The sequence below is a fragment of the Rhinolophus hipposideros genome (assembly GCF_964194185.1).
Source record: "Rhinolophus hipposideros genome assembly, chromosome: 23".
NCBI classification, from domain to species: domain Eukaryota; kingdom Metazoa; phylum Chordata; class Mammalia; order Chiroptera; family Rhinolophidae; genus Rhinolophus; species Rhinolophus hipposideros.
This window is the reverse complement of record NC_138069.1, coordinates 9,865,786-9,879,137: the sequence shown is the minus strand read 5'-3', so window position 1 is coordinate 9,879,137 and position 13,352 is coordinate 9,865,786. Positions and strand designations below refer to the sequence as shown.

Sequence of the window (13,352 nt, the reverse complement as noted above, 5' to 3'; positions counted from 1 at the left end):
GGCGGGCGCCGGACCGCAGGTGCGGAGCGCGGCTGGGCCCCGCGTTTTATAACCCTGCGCCCGGGCCTCGCGGCGGGCGGCCTCGGCGGGCCCACGCCAGCCTCCCCGGAGCTACGCTCGGCTCCCGCGCGCCCCTGCTTGCCCCGCGCTCCGGGGGGCCGCGGCGGGACAGAGCGCGCAGGTGGCTGGGGGCCCTCTACCTTCCTCCCGCCCCGCGCCCGCCAGCCGAGCGCCTCTCTCCCGGCCGGAGCCCGCGCCGCAGGCTCCGAGTCCCCAGCCCTGGGTGGGGCAGCTGGCGACTACGCCAGCCGCGGAGGACACTCGGCCACAGACCCTGCTTCTTTCCTCAATCAGGCAAGCTGGGGGTGGAATTCCTGACTTGCTGTGTGATATCGGGCAGGTGACTTGACCTCCCTGAGTCTCGGTTACCTCTTCTCTAAAAAGAGCGAGAATATCTCCCTCACAAAGTTCATTCATGCATATATATTTTTCCATTCAGCAGTTGTTTCTTGAAGGCCTGCCATGTCTTAGGCGCTGGGACATAACAATGAATAAAATACGGAACTTACATTCTAGTCGGGAAAGACAGACAATAAACATGAGTAGAATACATGCAAATCCCACGATTCCACTTCTAAGTAGATGCCCAATAGAAATGCACATGTGTGCACCAAAAGATACTAAAGTTCAGAGCAGTACTATTGGTAATAGCTGGAAACTGAATACAACCCAAATGTCCATCAATAGTTGAATGAGACAAATTGTGTTATAGTCACACAATGATAATAGCTGTACAATGAAATATTATTCATCCATAAAAAGTAAAGAATTGTTGATATACGAGGTCGGATAATTAAGTTCACAAACTCATCCTAGAAAAGGTTAACATTGCTGAATACCACTACAGTCACCTTTGAAGTACTCCCCTTGGGAATCTATGCACTCACGCCAGTGCCTCGTCCACCCTTCAAAGCAATTCTGGAACTCTTTCTGGAATGGCCATCAGAGCTGTTGTATTACCCTTGATGTCTGAATGTCACCAAAATGTCTTCCTTTCAATATTTCTTTTATCTTAGGGTAAAGAAAGAAGTCATTGGGGGACAGATCAGGTGAGTAGGGAGGGTGTTCCAATACAGTTATTTGTTTGCTGGCTAACAACTCCCGGTGCATTGTCATGATGCAAGAGTCATGAATTGTGGGTGAAAAGTTCAGGTCGCCTAACTTTTTCACACAGCCTTTTCAGCTCTTCCAAATAATAAATTTGATTAACTGTCCAGTTGTCACAAATTCATAATGAATAACCCCTCTGACATCAAAAAAGGTTAGCAACATCATTGCAACAAGTTTGTGAACTTAATTGTCTGACCTTGTATGCTACAATAGGGATGAAGTATGAAAACATACAAAGCGATAGAGTTTATTTATAAAAGGCCTATATCGTATAGAATTCCCTTATATGAAATGTCCAGAATAGGCAAATCTATATATAGAGAAAGCAGATTGGTGGTTGCCTAAGGCTGGGAGGTTGGCAAGGGGACCAGGGCAAGAGGGAGTCCCTGCTATGATTTTGAGTTTCTTTCTTTTTTTTTTTTTTTTAAAATTGGGTTGTTTGGGGTTTTTTTGGAGTTGAGTGAGTTTTTTTTTTTTTTTAATTGGGGAAGGGGAACAGGAATTTATTAGGGAACAGTGTGTACTTCCAGGACTTTTTTCCAAGTCAAGTTGTTGTCCTTTCAGTCTTAGTTGTGGAGGGCGCAGCTCAGCTCCAGGTCCAGTTGTCCTTTTCTAGTTGCAGGGGGCACAGCCCACCATCCCTTGTGGGAGTCGAACCTGCAACCTTGTGGTTGAGAGGACGCAGTCCAACCAACTGAGCCATCCAAGAGCTCAGTGGCAGCTCAGCTCAAGGTGCCGTGTTCAATCTTAGTTGCAGGGGGCGTAGCCCATCATCCCTGCGGGACTTGAGGAGTTGAACTGGCATCATTGTGGGAATCCAACCGGCAGCCTTCAGAGTTAGGAGCATGGAGCTCTAACCGCCTGAGCCACTGGGCTGTCCCTGATTTTGAGTTTCTTTTGTGGGTGATGAAAATGTTTAAAATTGATTGTGGTTATGGTTACACAACTCTGTATATATAGTAAAAACCATGGAGTTGTAAAATTTATATTGGTGAATTGTATATGCGATTATATCTCAATAAAGTTGGGTATATGGATATCTATAATCTATATCATATATATCATATATCAGATAGTGATAAGTACTATGGAGAAATATAAGGTAGGAAGGGGAGATAAAAAGATGGGTTGAAGGTTGGAATTTTAAATAGATCATGGTTGGACTCACTGAGAAGGTGATGTGTAGAACAAAGACATTCTGAAAGAGGTGAGGGAATTAAGCAGGTATCTAGGTGGAGAGTTTTCCGGGGCCTGGGTTTGGATCTTGGCTTTGTCACTACCTATATGTATGACTTTGGACAAGTTATTTAATGGCTTTGTGCCTCGGTTTCTTTATCTGTAAAATAGTCTGTCGTGTGGGGTCTCCTGTGGGGTTTCTGCTCCCACTCCCCACATAAGAACGCAGGACATGGTGAGGCCAAAAAGGAACACCCACGGAGCCACAGGTAGGAAAGTCATACCACTATGGTCTCCCTAGAGGCTGGGTTTACACGACGTGCGACCTGCTGTCCGCTTTGCTGCCAACTGACCGACTCTCCTCCACTCTCCTCAACTCTCCTCAACTCTCCTCCACTCTCCTCGACTCTCCTCGGCTTCCTTCCGTAGCTGCGGCAGTTATATCAGTGGCCAATGGCTCAACGGTTAAAGCTGACAGCCAACCAGCCACAGCTGACGGCTATCTACTACACGAGTCAGCACCTCTCCACAGGAGGCCGAGAGCCTGGAAACTGCTCTCTGGGGCTCTGTCCCCACATATTCCTATTTTCTATAGGACTAAGAAAGGTTGATTTAAGAAATGTCTAAAAATCTAGAGAATTTGTATGTGTTTATTTGAGCCAAACTGATGACAATTGCCGGGAAGCAAAATCTCAACGGATTAAGAAGATGCTCTGGAGAATAGTAGTTTTGCAGCTTATTTTATATATTTAGAATAAAAGGAGGAGATGTAAGGAGGGTTACATGGAATCCATGGGGTGGGAGAAAGCAAAGCAGGGAAGTCTCTGAGATTGGATAAAAAGTAAAACAGAGAGACACATACTTCTTTTATATGGAGTAGATGATAGCTAATAATTAACATATACAGCACATAGAGATGGTATTTGGGGAAGAAGTTAACAATGAAGGGTCTGTGGTCTTGTGCTCTGGTGCGGTAGGTTGTGCTTTAAGGGGTCCAGAAAAAGGGATTATTCTGACATTGCAAGTGTATATTATCTTAGATGCAAAAAGACAATAGACAGGCTCACTTAATGTAAAGATTGACCTTTGTCAAGAAAGCTACAGACCCAGGGTATGACTACCTGCCATGACTCACTTTTAGTTAGGAATTTCTATGTGCAGATGATCCTATGTGGTTAATTTCAGTCTGAGTTTGTAAGGCCCTCCTCTGAGCTTGTCAGGTTTAGTATGTGGTCACTTTCTCAACCACACTATGAAAATGACTAATAGTACTTATTTCAGAAAGTTATGTGAAGAGGCGGCCAGTCAGATCAGTTGGTTAGAGCGTATGCTTTTTTTGTTTTTCCCCCCTTCTTAGACCTTCCTCCACCCCACTCTGGTTCAAGCCAGTTGTTTCGCAGTCTAGTTGTGTAGGACACAGCTCCCTGGCCCATGTTGGTATTATGAGCCTTGTGCTCTCCCTGGCTGAGGCAGTCAGTTGCCAGTCATCGGTGGGCAGCCCATGGCAGCTCTCACCAGCTGCCGGCGGCTCACGCTGGCCACCCAGTCATTGCTGGAAGCACACCCCCATGGCAGCCCACGCCCACCTCTGGCTGCTCACCGCAGCCCAGCTCTAGGGGGAACTGTTGTTCACAATCTTAGCTGTAGAGGGCGCAGCTCACTGGCCTATGTGGGAATGGAACCAGCGACCTGGGAGACCTAGCACGCCCAGAGCAGTGCTCTTAACAAGGTTGCTTCTTCCATTCCCACATGGGATGGTGGGCTGCTCCCCCGCAACTAGATTGAAGGACAACTATTTGACTTGGAGCTGATGGGTCCTGGAAAAAACACAGTTACCAAAACAAAACAAAAAAAGTGATGTGAATTAAATTAATTTTTAAAGAGTAAAGTACTTAGAACAGTACACTGGCACTAAGTAAAATGCTATTCTATAGTTATTTTTATTAACTGTTACTGCAAGCCCAAAAGCCCTTGCATGCTAGATAGAAGCATGTCAATTGCATCAAGGAGACTAGATGAGGCAAGAGGGAAGATGGTAGGAAATGGGGAGAGGACTTGCAACTTTTACTCTGTGAGATGGAAAATCATTTGGAAGAATTTGAACAGAGAAAAGATACTATCTGGTTCATGTTTTAACATCGTCACTCTGGCTCCCGTGTTGAAAGCACAGGAGACTAAGAGGGGAGAAGGATGCACTCAAGGAAAGCCGTTCTGAGCCGCTTTAGGTGAGAGATGGTGGTAGTGGTAAGAAGTGGTCAGATTCTGGGTGTACTTTGAAGATAGAATCACAAGCTCTATTGAAAGGTTAGATATTGAGTATGAGAGAAACAGACCGTGGTATTGACCAGAGCAATTGTCAGAATTCAGGTTACATTTAGTGTGATGAATGAAGTCTGAGAGGGAGCCATTTTTTTGTTGTTTAATATTTGGTAGGGGCAAGGGGATAGGAGTAGGTGGGGGGGTGGGACTCAATTTTTCAATTTTGTACATGATAAACTTGAAATGCCTATTACACATCCAAGCCAAGTGGTGTTCAGGAGAGAGGTTCGGATAACAAAGACAACAGATCATTTGTTCTTTCACAAATATTTATTGCAAACCTATCCAGGTCCTATTCTAGGCCTTATTATAGGTTCTGAAGACACTCTGTGAGAATACCCACGTAACTCCTCACGACCTCACCTTCTAATGGTGAGACACGTCATAAACAAGTCAGCAATCAAGTGCAGTAATGTATATAAAGTCTTTAGCTCTCCAGATGAGGCACAATGTACAATTGCTATTGTTATTAATATTCGGAGTATTGCAAGCACTGAAAAATGGGGCTTGCGATCTAGGACGCCTCTTCCTCCCAACCAGTGGCAGCCAGGTATGCCGGCCCAGATGCGGGCCTCTTTTAGCGCAGCGGCATGGCAGCACTGCGCACGCGCGGCCTCAGCCTGGCGTCCTAGGAGACGGACTCGGACAGCCTCCGCGCAGGCGTAATTCAAGAGGCAGAGGAAACCGGGGGCCCGGGAAGGGGCGGGGCGAGGTCGGAGTGCGCCTGCGCACAGCGCGCTCTCGCTCTGAGGAGCCGCAGTCTCGAGAGCGCCAAGGCGGTGTTTCGGTGATCCCCGGCAAACCTCTCCCGCGAACCCCGCGTCCTTGGACTGCACACTGGGAGCGGCCGGCCGCCGGGCACAGGAGAGAGCCACGATGCCGGTGAGGAGAGTCGCTCAGCTGCTGTGGTTCCTCATCTCGGCACCCTGCTCCGGGGGCGCGGCTGTTGCCATGGAGGCGCGGAGCAGGCGGGCGGCCGGGGTGGGGCGGGGCAGGGCCGGGCCCTGCGACGGGTGCGGTTGGGGCGCCTGGCAGATAGGCCCGGGGCCGGCGGGGGTCCAGACGGCCCTGGGGGAGGCCTGGGATCGGCCCTGCTGCCTTCGTGGGGGCTGCATCCCGCAGGGCCTGCGTTGCCTGACATAAAGGGCCGTGCCAGAGGATGCGCTCTCGCTCCCAGCCCTGCGCGCTGCGTGGGGCGTCTGGGAGCGGCCGCAGAGGGTCAGCCTTGGACGTTCCGCACCCCGTAGGCTCTCCACGCAGGGGAGCCAAGCTCCGCAAGGCAGCCAAGAGAGGGGTGGCCTCGACTCCAGGCCCCGGCCTCGAGCTGTCATTTGTCATGTGGCACGTTAGCTTACGGTGCAAGAATGTAACCCGTAGGTGTCTTTGTGTGTGAGGGAATGGGTGGTGGTATGTTTGCCTTGTAGGATTTCAGACTGCCATCGCGCACCCAGCCAGGGGGCGTCGTCAGTCCCGTGTAGGGTCATGGACGACACTTGAGCCCTGACCAGTTATTTGCTGGTTAGGAGGCCTCGGATAATTATTTAATCTTTCCGGGACTTTAGTTCCCACATAATTAAACTTTTCTCATGGGGCTTTTATCAGGATGAAATAAGATACTGCTCGGGAGAACTGAAGGACACTGCTTGACATTTAGCATTAAATGCTCCATATTTGTTCTTTGTCATTGCTTTCAAGTTATTTATCAATGTGTTCAACAAATACTGGGCACCAACCACGAGTTAGGCGCTGGAGATACAAGATTGAGCAAAACCAGCCTGGTTCTTCCATTGGTAAAGAGAGAAGCGTACCTTCTTGGACAGGGGTGAAAGCCATGCGTGTTTATAGAGACAAGACACTTACCATGAATGAAGTGATTGGGTGGCATACAATATATAGAAGTAGATATTCTGATCAATTGTAATGTATTACCATGTAGGACTGCTGGCCCACGGATGTCAGATCATCTGTTTGTTTAAGAGAATCTAGAAATGATTATTTTTGTGAAGTTTTTCAATTTTAGCAAATAATTCAAAAGATTTTTAAGTACTACGAACCAAACAAAAGACATTTGTGGGCTGAATTCAGCCCCTTGACTACCTGGTGTAGACAAAGAAAAAGAAAGACATTAATCAAATAATGAGCAATCTAAGCGGAATTGTAACCAGATGTAGAAGAAGCTTGACAAGAGTGCTCTCTGGGCCCATACAGGCATACCTCATTTTATTGCGCTTCGTTTTTATTGCTCTTCACAGGTGGTGTGTTTTTTAAAAAACAAATGGAAGGCAAGACCTTCCACCAGCAAAAAGATTACAATTCTCTCTATTGCAGTACTCGCTTTATTGCTGTTGTCTGGAACTGAACCCGCAATATCTCCGAGGTATGCCTGTATAAGGATTTGACCTACTCAGGGAAGTCTGCCCAGATGAAGTGGTAGGTTGAGACCTACGGTGTAAGTGAAGAAGAGACTGGGGAATGTTCTAGGCAGATGGAACAGCACATAAAAACTCCTGTGGTAAGAAGGAGCATGGTGACAAGAAAAGGCCTAAAAGAAAGCCAGTGTGGCTGTGGCTAAGAAAACCAAGCGGGGTAACTTGTGAAATGAGACTGGAGTAGACATGGGCCAGAGCCAGATCTTACAGGTTACCGTAAGGATTTTGATTTTTATCCTAAGATCTGTGGGAAAACATTGAAGAGTTTTTAAGCAGGCGAGTGACATGATTAGATTTATGTTGAAGCTGACTGCCATGTAGAGAACAAACATCTAATTAGATGCAGGAATGTGGTTAGGAGTCTTTCATAATTCAAGGTGAGATAATGGTGACCTAGGAGCAAGGTGATGAAAGTAGAGAGAAAAGAAGTGTATTGATATAATCTATTCCTTGTCAATGACAGTGGCTTGTAGTTGTTTCTCTAATGCTTAGAAGAGTATCTGAAACAGTGGGAATTGAACAAGTATCTGTTCAACTAAACTGTTGAACTTCTTCACTTCAATAACAGGATTGCACTTTAACATAGATTCTTAATCATAAAATTTCAGAAATTGAAACTTTACATACACAAATATTCATAAGGTTAGAGCCATACTAAAACATTTTTCTGTCTGCTATTGGACTTCCTTTTCTGTCTTTAATTTATTGTTGCCTTCTATAAAGAAGATAGACTATACATAGACATATGATAAAAAATGTTTTATTAATTCATTACAGAAAATAAACCTAAAAGTCTCAGGGGAACACAGGACCTACTAATATTATTCTTGATTAAAGTTGTTAACCATGTTAACATTTGTTTTCCTACCGATAGGAAACACAGGAAGTCAGGGAGTTCTATGCAGGATGACAGTCTGTGATATACTGGTTCATTTTCTGCTTGACTAGCATTGACTGTAAATGTAAATTAGATTTTCTCTCCCTTCATTTGTGTTGTAAAAGAAACATTTCCTTTTTATATTTCCTAACAAGCGTTTTCCATATATCTGTAAGATCTTTAATTGCATTTAACAAGTATTTATGGAATGCTTTAATATGTGCAAGGCTCTGAGATGGTAAAGTAGCCTTTTTCAAGTTTTAAATTTTGTCTGTTGAAGGTATAAGTAAATGTTCTTTTCATTATTTGTAAATATTTTCTCCACCAGATCAATAAATCAGAGAAGCCGGAAAGCTGTGATAATGTGAAGGTGGTGGTTCGGTGTCGGCCCCTCAATGAGAGAGAGAAATCAATGTGCTACAAACAGGCTGTCAGTGTGGATGAGATGAGGGGAACTATCACTGTACATAAGACTGATTCTTCCAATGAACCTCCAAAGACATTTACTTTTGATACTGTTTTTGGACCAGAGAGTAAACAACTTGATGTTTATAACTTAACTGCAAGACCTATTATTGATTCTGTTCTTGAAGGCTACAATGGTGAGTACTTTATAAAGTTCACTTTTTTAAACAACTTTATCGAGGTATTAGTACCCCATAAATTCACCCATCATCATTTTAAAGTTTGATGAATTGTAAATACATACAGAGGGTGCCAAAAAGATGTATACACATTTTAAGAAAGGAAAAAGCTGTATAGAAATTGTAATACTCAGTATATACTGATAACGAAAGATAAATGCAAGTCATGTGTATACATTTTTTTGGCACCCCTGGTACAGTTGTGAAACCATCATCACAATCCAATTTTATCACCCTCAGAAAGGTCCGTTTGCACCGTCAGGCCACCGTTGACCTGTTTTCAGTCTATAGTTTTGCCTTCCTTCGAAATTTCAAGTAAATCAACTCATGTACTATTTTGTCTTTTTTATCTGTTTTCTTTTATTCAGCATAATGTCTTTGAGGGTCATCTGCGTTGTTGCATGTATCAGTAGTTTGTTCCTTTTTATTGCTGAGTTGTATTTCATTGTGTACCACCTTTTGTGATCTTTGATGGAAATCTGAATTGTTCCAGTTTTTTGTCTATCATAAATAATGTTGCTAATGAGCATTCTTTTATAAGTCTTTGTGCAGGTACATTTTAAAGTTTCTCTTGGGTAGGTCCCTAGGAGTGGAATTACTGGGTCATATGGTTAATATATATTTGTCTTTTGAGGAAACGGTCAAAAACTTTTCCAAAGTGGTGACTGTACTACTTTTCCCCCCCACCAACAAGGTTAGGAGAGTTCCAGTGTCTTCAACATTCTTTTTGCTTTTTTTTAATTGGGGAATATTGGGGAACAGGGTGTTTTTCCAGGATGTCAAGTCATTTTTCAATCTAGTTGTGGGGGGCGCAGCTCAGCTCCACGTCAAGTCATTTTCAAACTAGTTGAGGGCGCAGCTCACTGGCCCATGTGGGACTCGAACCGGCAACCTGGGTATTAATGAGCACCACGCTCCAATCACTGAGCAGACCAGCCACCCACCAGAGGCTCAGCTCCAAGCTCAATTCGTTGTTTTCAATCTAGTTGTGGGGGGTGCAGTTCACTAGCCCATATGGGAATCGAAGTGGCAACCTTACTAAGAGCTGGGGCTCTAACCAACTGAGCCATCCCCCTGCCCTTTCACATTCTTTCCAACGTTTAGATTACCAGTCTTTTTAATTATAGCCATTCTGGAGGCTCTGTCGTGGTATCTCCTTGTCTTGTATTTTCCCCAATGACTAACAATGTTGAACATCTATTGTGCAGTTGACCCTTGAACAATGCAAGGGTGAGGAGCGCCAACCTCCTGCGCAGTCGAAAATCCTCATGTAACTACTATTTATTAGCCATATATTAGCCGTTTTAGATTGGCAAAATATCTCTTAAAATGTTTTATTACCCGTTTTTAAATTTGGTTTTCTGTCTTATTATTGAGTTGGACTCTTTGTATATTCTGGATTCAAATCCTTCATCAGATAGGTGATTTGAAAATATTTTCTCCAGTCTATGGCTTCTCTTTTCATTCTCTAATGATGTTTTTTGAAGAGAAAAGTTTCAAATTTTTATTTAAATCCAGTTTATCAATTTTTTTTATCATTATGCTTTTGGTGACAGAGCTAAAGAATTTTTGCCAAACCCAAGACTACAAAGATTTTCCAAGCTTTTATTTAGAAGTTGTAAACATTTTAGGTCTTATATTTAGAGCTGTGATCCATTTTGAGTTAATTTTTATATGTGGTATGAGATAAGGGCCTATGTTCTTTTTTTTTTTTTCCTTCTTGCCTATGGATATCCTGTTGTTTTTGCACCATTTATTGAGAAGACTGTCCTTTCCCTATTGAATTAATTTGGCACTTTTGTTAAAAATCAACTGATCACAAATGTGTGGGTTATTTCTGGATTGTCTATTCTATTCTATGTCTGTCCTGTTTTAATTACTGTAGCATTAAATACGTTTTGAAATTACATAGTATATATTTTCTAAATTTGTTATTGTTCTTCAAAATTGTTTTGGCTTTTCTAAGGCCTTTGCATTTTACACATAAATTTTAGGATTTCACCTTGTCAATTTCCACACACAGAAAAAAAACCCTACTGGGATTATATTATTATTCTGACAACACAGAATCTTCCAGTCTTCCAATTGGAAATGGGTTAGTTTCCAAATATTTTGAGATTGTCCAGAAATTTTTGTTACTGATTTCTAATTTAATTCAATTTTAGTGAGAGCACATACTGTGTATGACTTGTATTGACTTGTATTGACATGTATGACTTTTATTGAGACTTGTATGGCCCTGAATGTGATTTATTATTATTAAAAATGTTGTGCATATACTTGAAAAGGATGTGTATTTTGCTGTTGTTGGATGGAGTGTTCTATAAATGTCCATTATGTCAATTTGTTTGATAGTATTCTTCTATGTACTTAATTATTTTCTACTTGGTCTATCAGTTATTAACATGGGTATTGCATTCTCGGACTGTATTTTTATATTTGCCTATTCCTTTCAGCTGTGTCCGTTTTGGCTTTATGTATTTTGAAATCATGTGAGTAGATACATTAATGCTTAGGACTTTTATGTCTTCTTGATGAATTAACCTCTTTTTCATTATGAAATTACCCTCTTTATCCCTGGTGATATTATTTACTGTGAAGCCTACTTTGATATTAATATAGACATTGTAGCTTTTTTTCTTTTTTTTTCACTTAAAGAACAGATGTTTATTCTCTTGTGAGACTAGAGGCTGGAAACTAGTCCGAGACGGCGGTGCAGGCAGGTTTGGTTCCTGCTGGGGGTTGTGAGGGCGAATCTGTTTCATGCCTCTGCCCTTGCTTCTGGCGGTTTGCTGGCAGTCTTTGGTGTTTCTTGGCTTGAAGACACGTCATCCTTATCTCTATCTCCATCTTTGCATAGTGTTCTCCTTGTGTCTAGCTTTCTTTGGATTAGTGTTAACATGGTGTGTCTTGTTCCATTCTCTTACTTTTAACCTGTTTGTGTTTTTATATTGAAAGTGCATTTCTAATAGGTAGTTGTGCTGGAGGTCACTAAGATCATTCAAGGTTCGATGGTTGCTAGGAGGATTCGCGGGACTAAGCATATAGTTGTACTTAGGGCTGTAGTGTATTATACCAAAAAAAGATACCGAAAAAGGGGGAAAAAACCAGTAAAGGGAAAAGGTGCATGGGGTGAAATCTGGAGGAAACCAGGTATGAGCTTCCAAGAGTCCACTAGTGGGCACACGACGTGCACTTGAGTCTTCTAGCGCTGAGTGTGACACTATGTGTGAAAGGTCAGGGAAGCTCTTAGAGACTCAGTGCCTGAGGTTTTTATTGGTGGCTGCTCATGTAGGCACCCTGGGCCTAACACATGCCAAGATCCCAGACTCTCAGAAGAAGGAAAGCATATGTTGAGCATAAATCACCTCATTTATACAGTTTGGGCACAGTGAGCCACTTATCAGTTAGCGATTGGTGGGAACCCTCCCTAAATCCAAATTCCCAGGGGCCAGCCCAAGGCCAGCCTTGACAGGTCTGCTGTGTTAGCTCTTTTTTGCATAGCAGCATATATAGTTGGTCATGTTTTTTTAATCCATTATTGCTATCTCTGCTTCTTCATTGGGGTATTGCGATCATTTACATTTAAAGTGATTATAGGGTTAGGTGTAAATCTGTCATCTTGCTATTTGTTTTCTCTTTGTTCCATTCTTTATTCTCCTTTTCCTCTTTTTATACCTTTTGGATTAATCGAGTATATTTATTATTCCATTCTATTTTCTCTTGGCTTATTGCAATACATCTTTGTTTTATTTTAGAGGTTGCTTTAAGGTTTATAGTATAAATTTTTAATATTTCACAGTTTACCTCTAAGTGATATAACTTTAAGTATAATATAAACATTTTATACTATACTTCCATTTCTCTCCTCCCAAGCTTTGTGCTATTGTGCTATACATTTTACTTCTACATGTTATAAACGCTAAACCACAGTTGTTATTTTTGTTTAAGCAGTCAGTTATCTTTTAAAGAGATTTAAATACTGAGAAAAATATCTTATATACTTATTTACCTGTGTAGTGAACCATTTTTAGTATTCTTTATTCCTTTATGTAGATCCATATTTCCATCTAGTATCATTTTCCTTCTGCATTACAAAACTTCCTTTAACATATTTTAGAGTGTGAGTCTGGTGGTGATGAATTCTTCCAGGTTTTGTAATCTAAGAAAGTATTCATTTTGCCTTTGTTTTTGAAAGATGTTTTCACTGGATATAGGATTCTAGATTCATAGTTTCTTCTTTTAATACTTTAAAGATATTGCTGTAGTCTTCTCATTTTGCATTTTTTTTTTCTGATCAGAAATCTGCTTTCATTGTTATCTTGGTTCTTCTACGTGTAACATGTCTTTCTTTTTCTAGTTGCTTTTAAGGTTTTCTTTTTCACTGGTTTTGAGCAATTTGATGATGGTGTGCCTCGTGTATTTTCTTCACGTTTCTGTGCAGCATTACTGCTCATTAAGCTTCTTGGGTCTATGGGTTTATAGATTTAATCAAATTAGGAAACATTTCAGCCATTATTTCTTCAGATATTTTTTCTGTCCCCACTCTCCACTTTTTGGGGGACTACAAAGGTGTGTATTAAAATGGCTGCTTGAAATTGTCCCACAGCTCATTGATTTTTTTTTTTTCTGTTTTATTTTTTTGTTTCTGTTGGTATGTTTTCTTTGTAACCTTTTCTTCTGCATTGTCTAATCTATCGACCCTGTCTACTATATTTTTCACCTGACACATTGAAG

At 42.1% G+C, this 13,352-nt stretch overlaps 1 protein-coding gene across 1 annotated transcript in view; it reads left to right on the top strand.

The window, feature by feature from the left end:
* Positions 1 to 5,255: 5,255 nt before the first annotated feature.
* The window catches only part of KIF3A (kinesin family member 3A), a gene marked incomplete at its 5' end in the record, with an annotated part of 47,842 nt that continues 39,745 nt past the window's right edge, over positions 5,256 to 13,352 (top strand). The window contains 6 exon segments of the mRNA XM_081034909.1: positions 5,256 to 5,285; positions 5,288 to 5,308; positions 5,310 to 5,346; positions 5,349 to 5,413; positions 5,416 to 5,547; positions 8,300 to 8,573. Of these exon segments, the coding sequence (XP_080891035.1) occupies positions 5,256 to 5,285; positions 5,288 to 5,308; positions 5,310 to 5,346; positions 5,349 to 5,413; positions 5,416 to 5,547; positions 8,300 to 8,573 (559 nt within the window).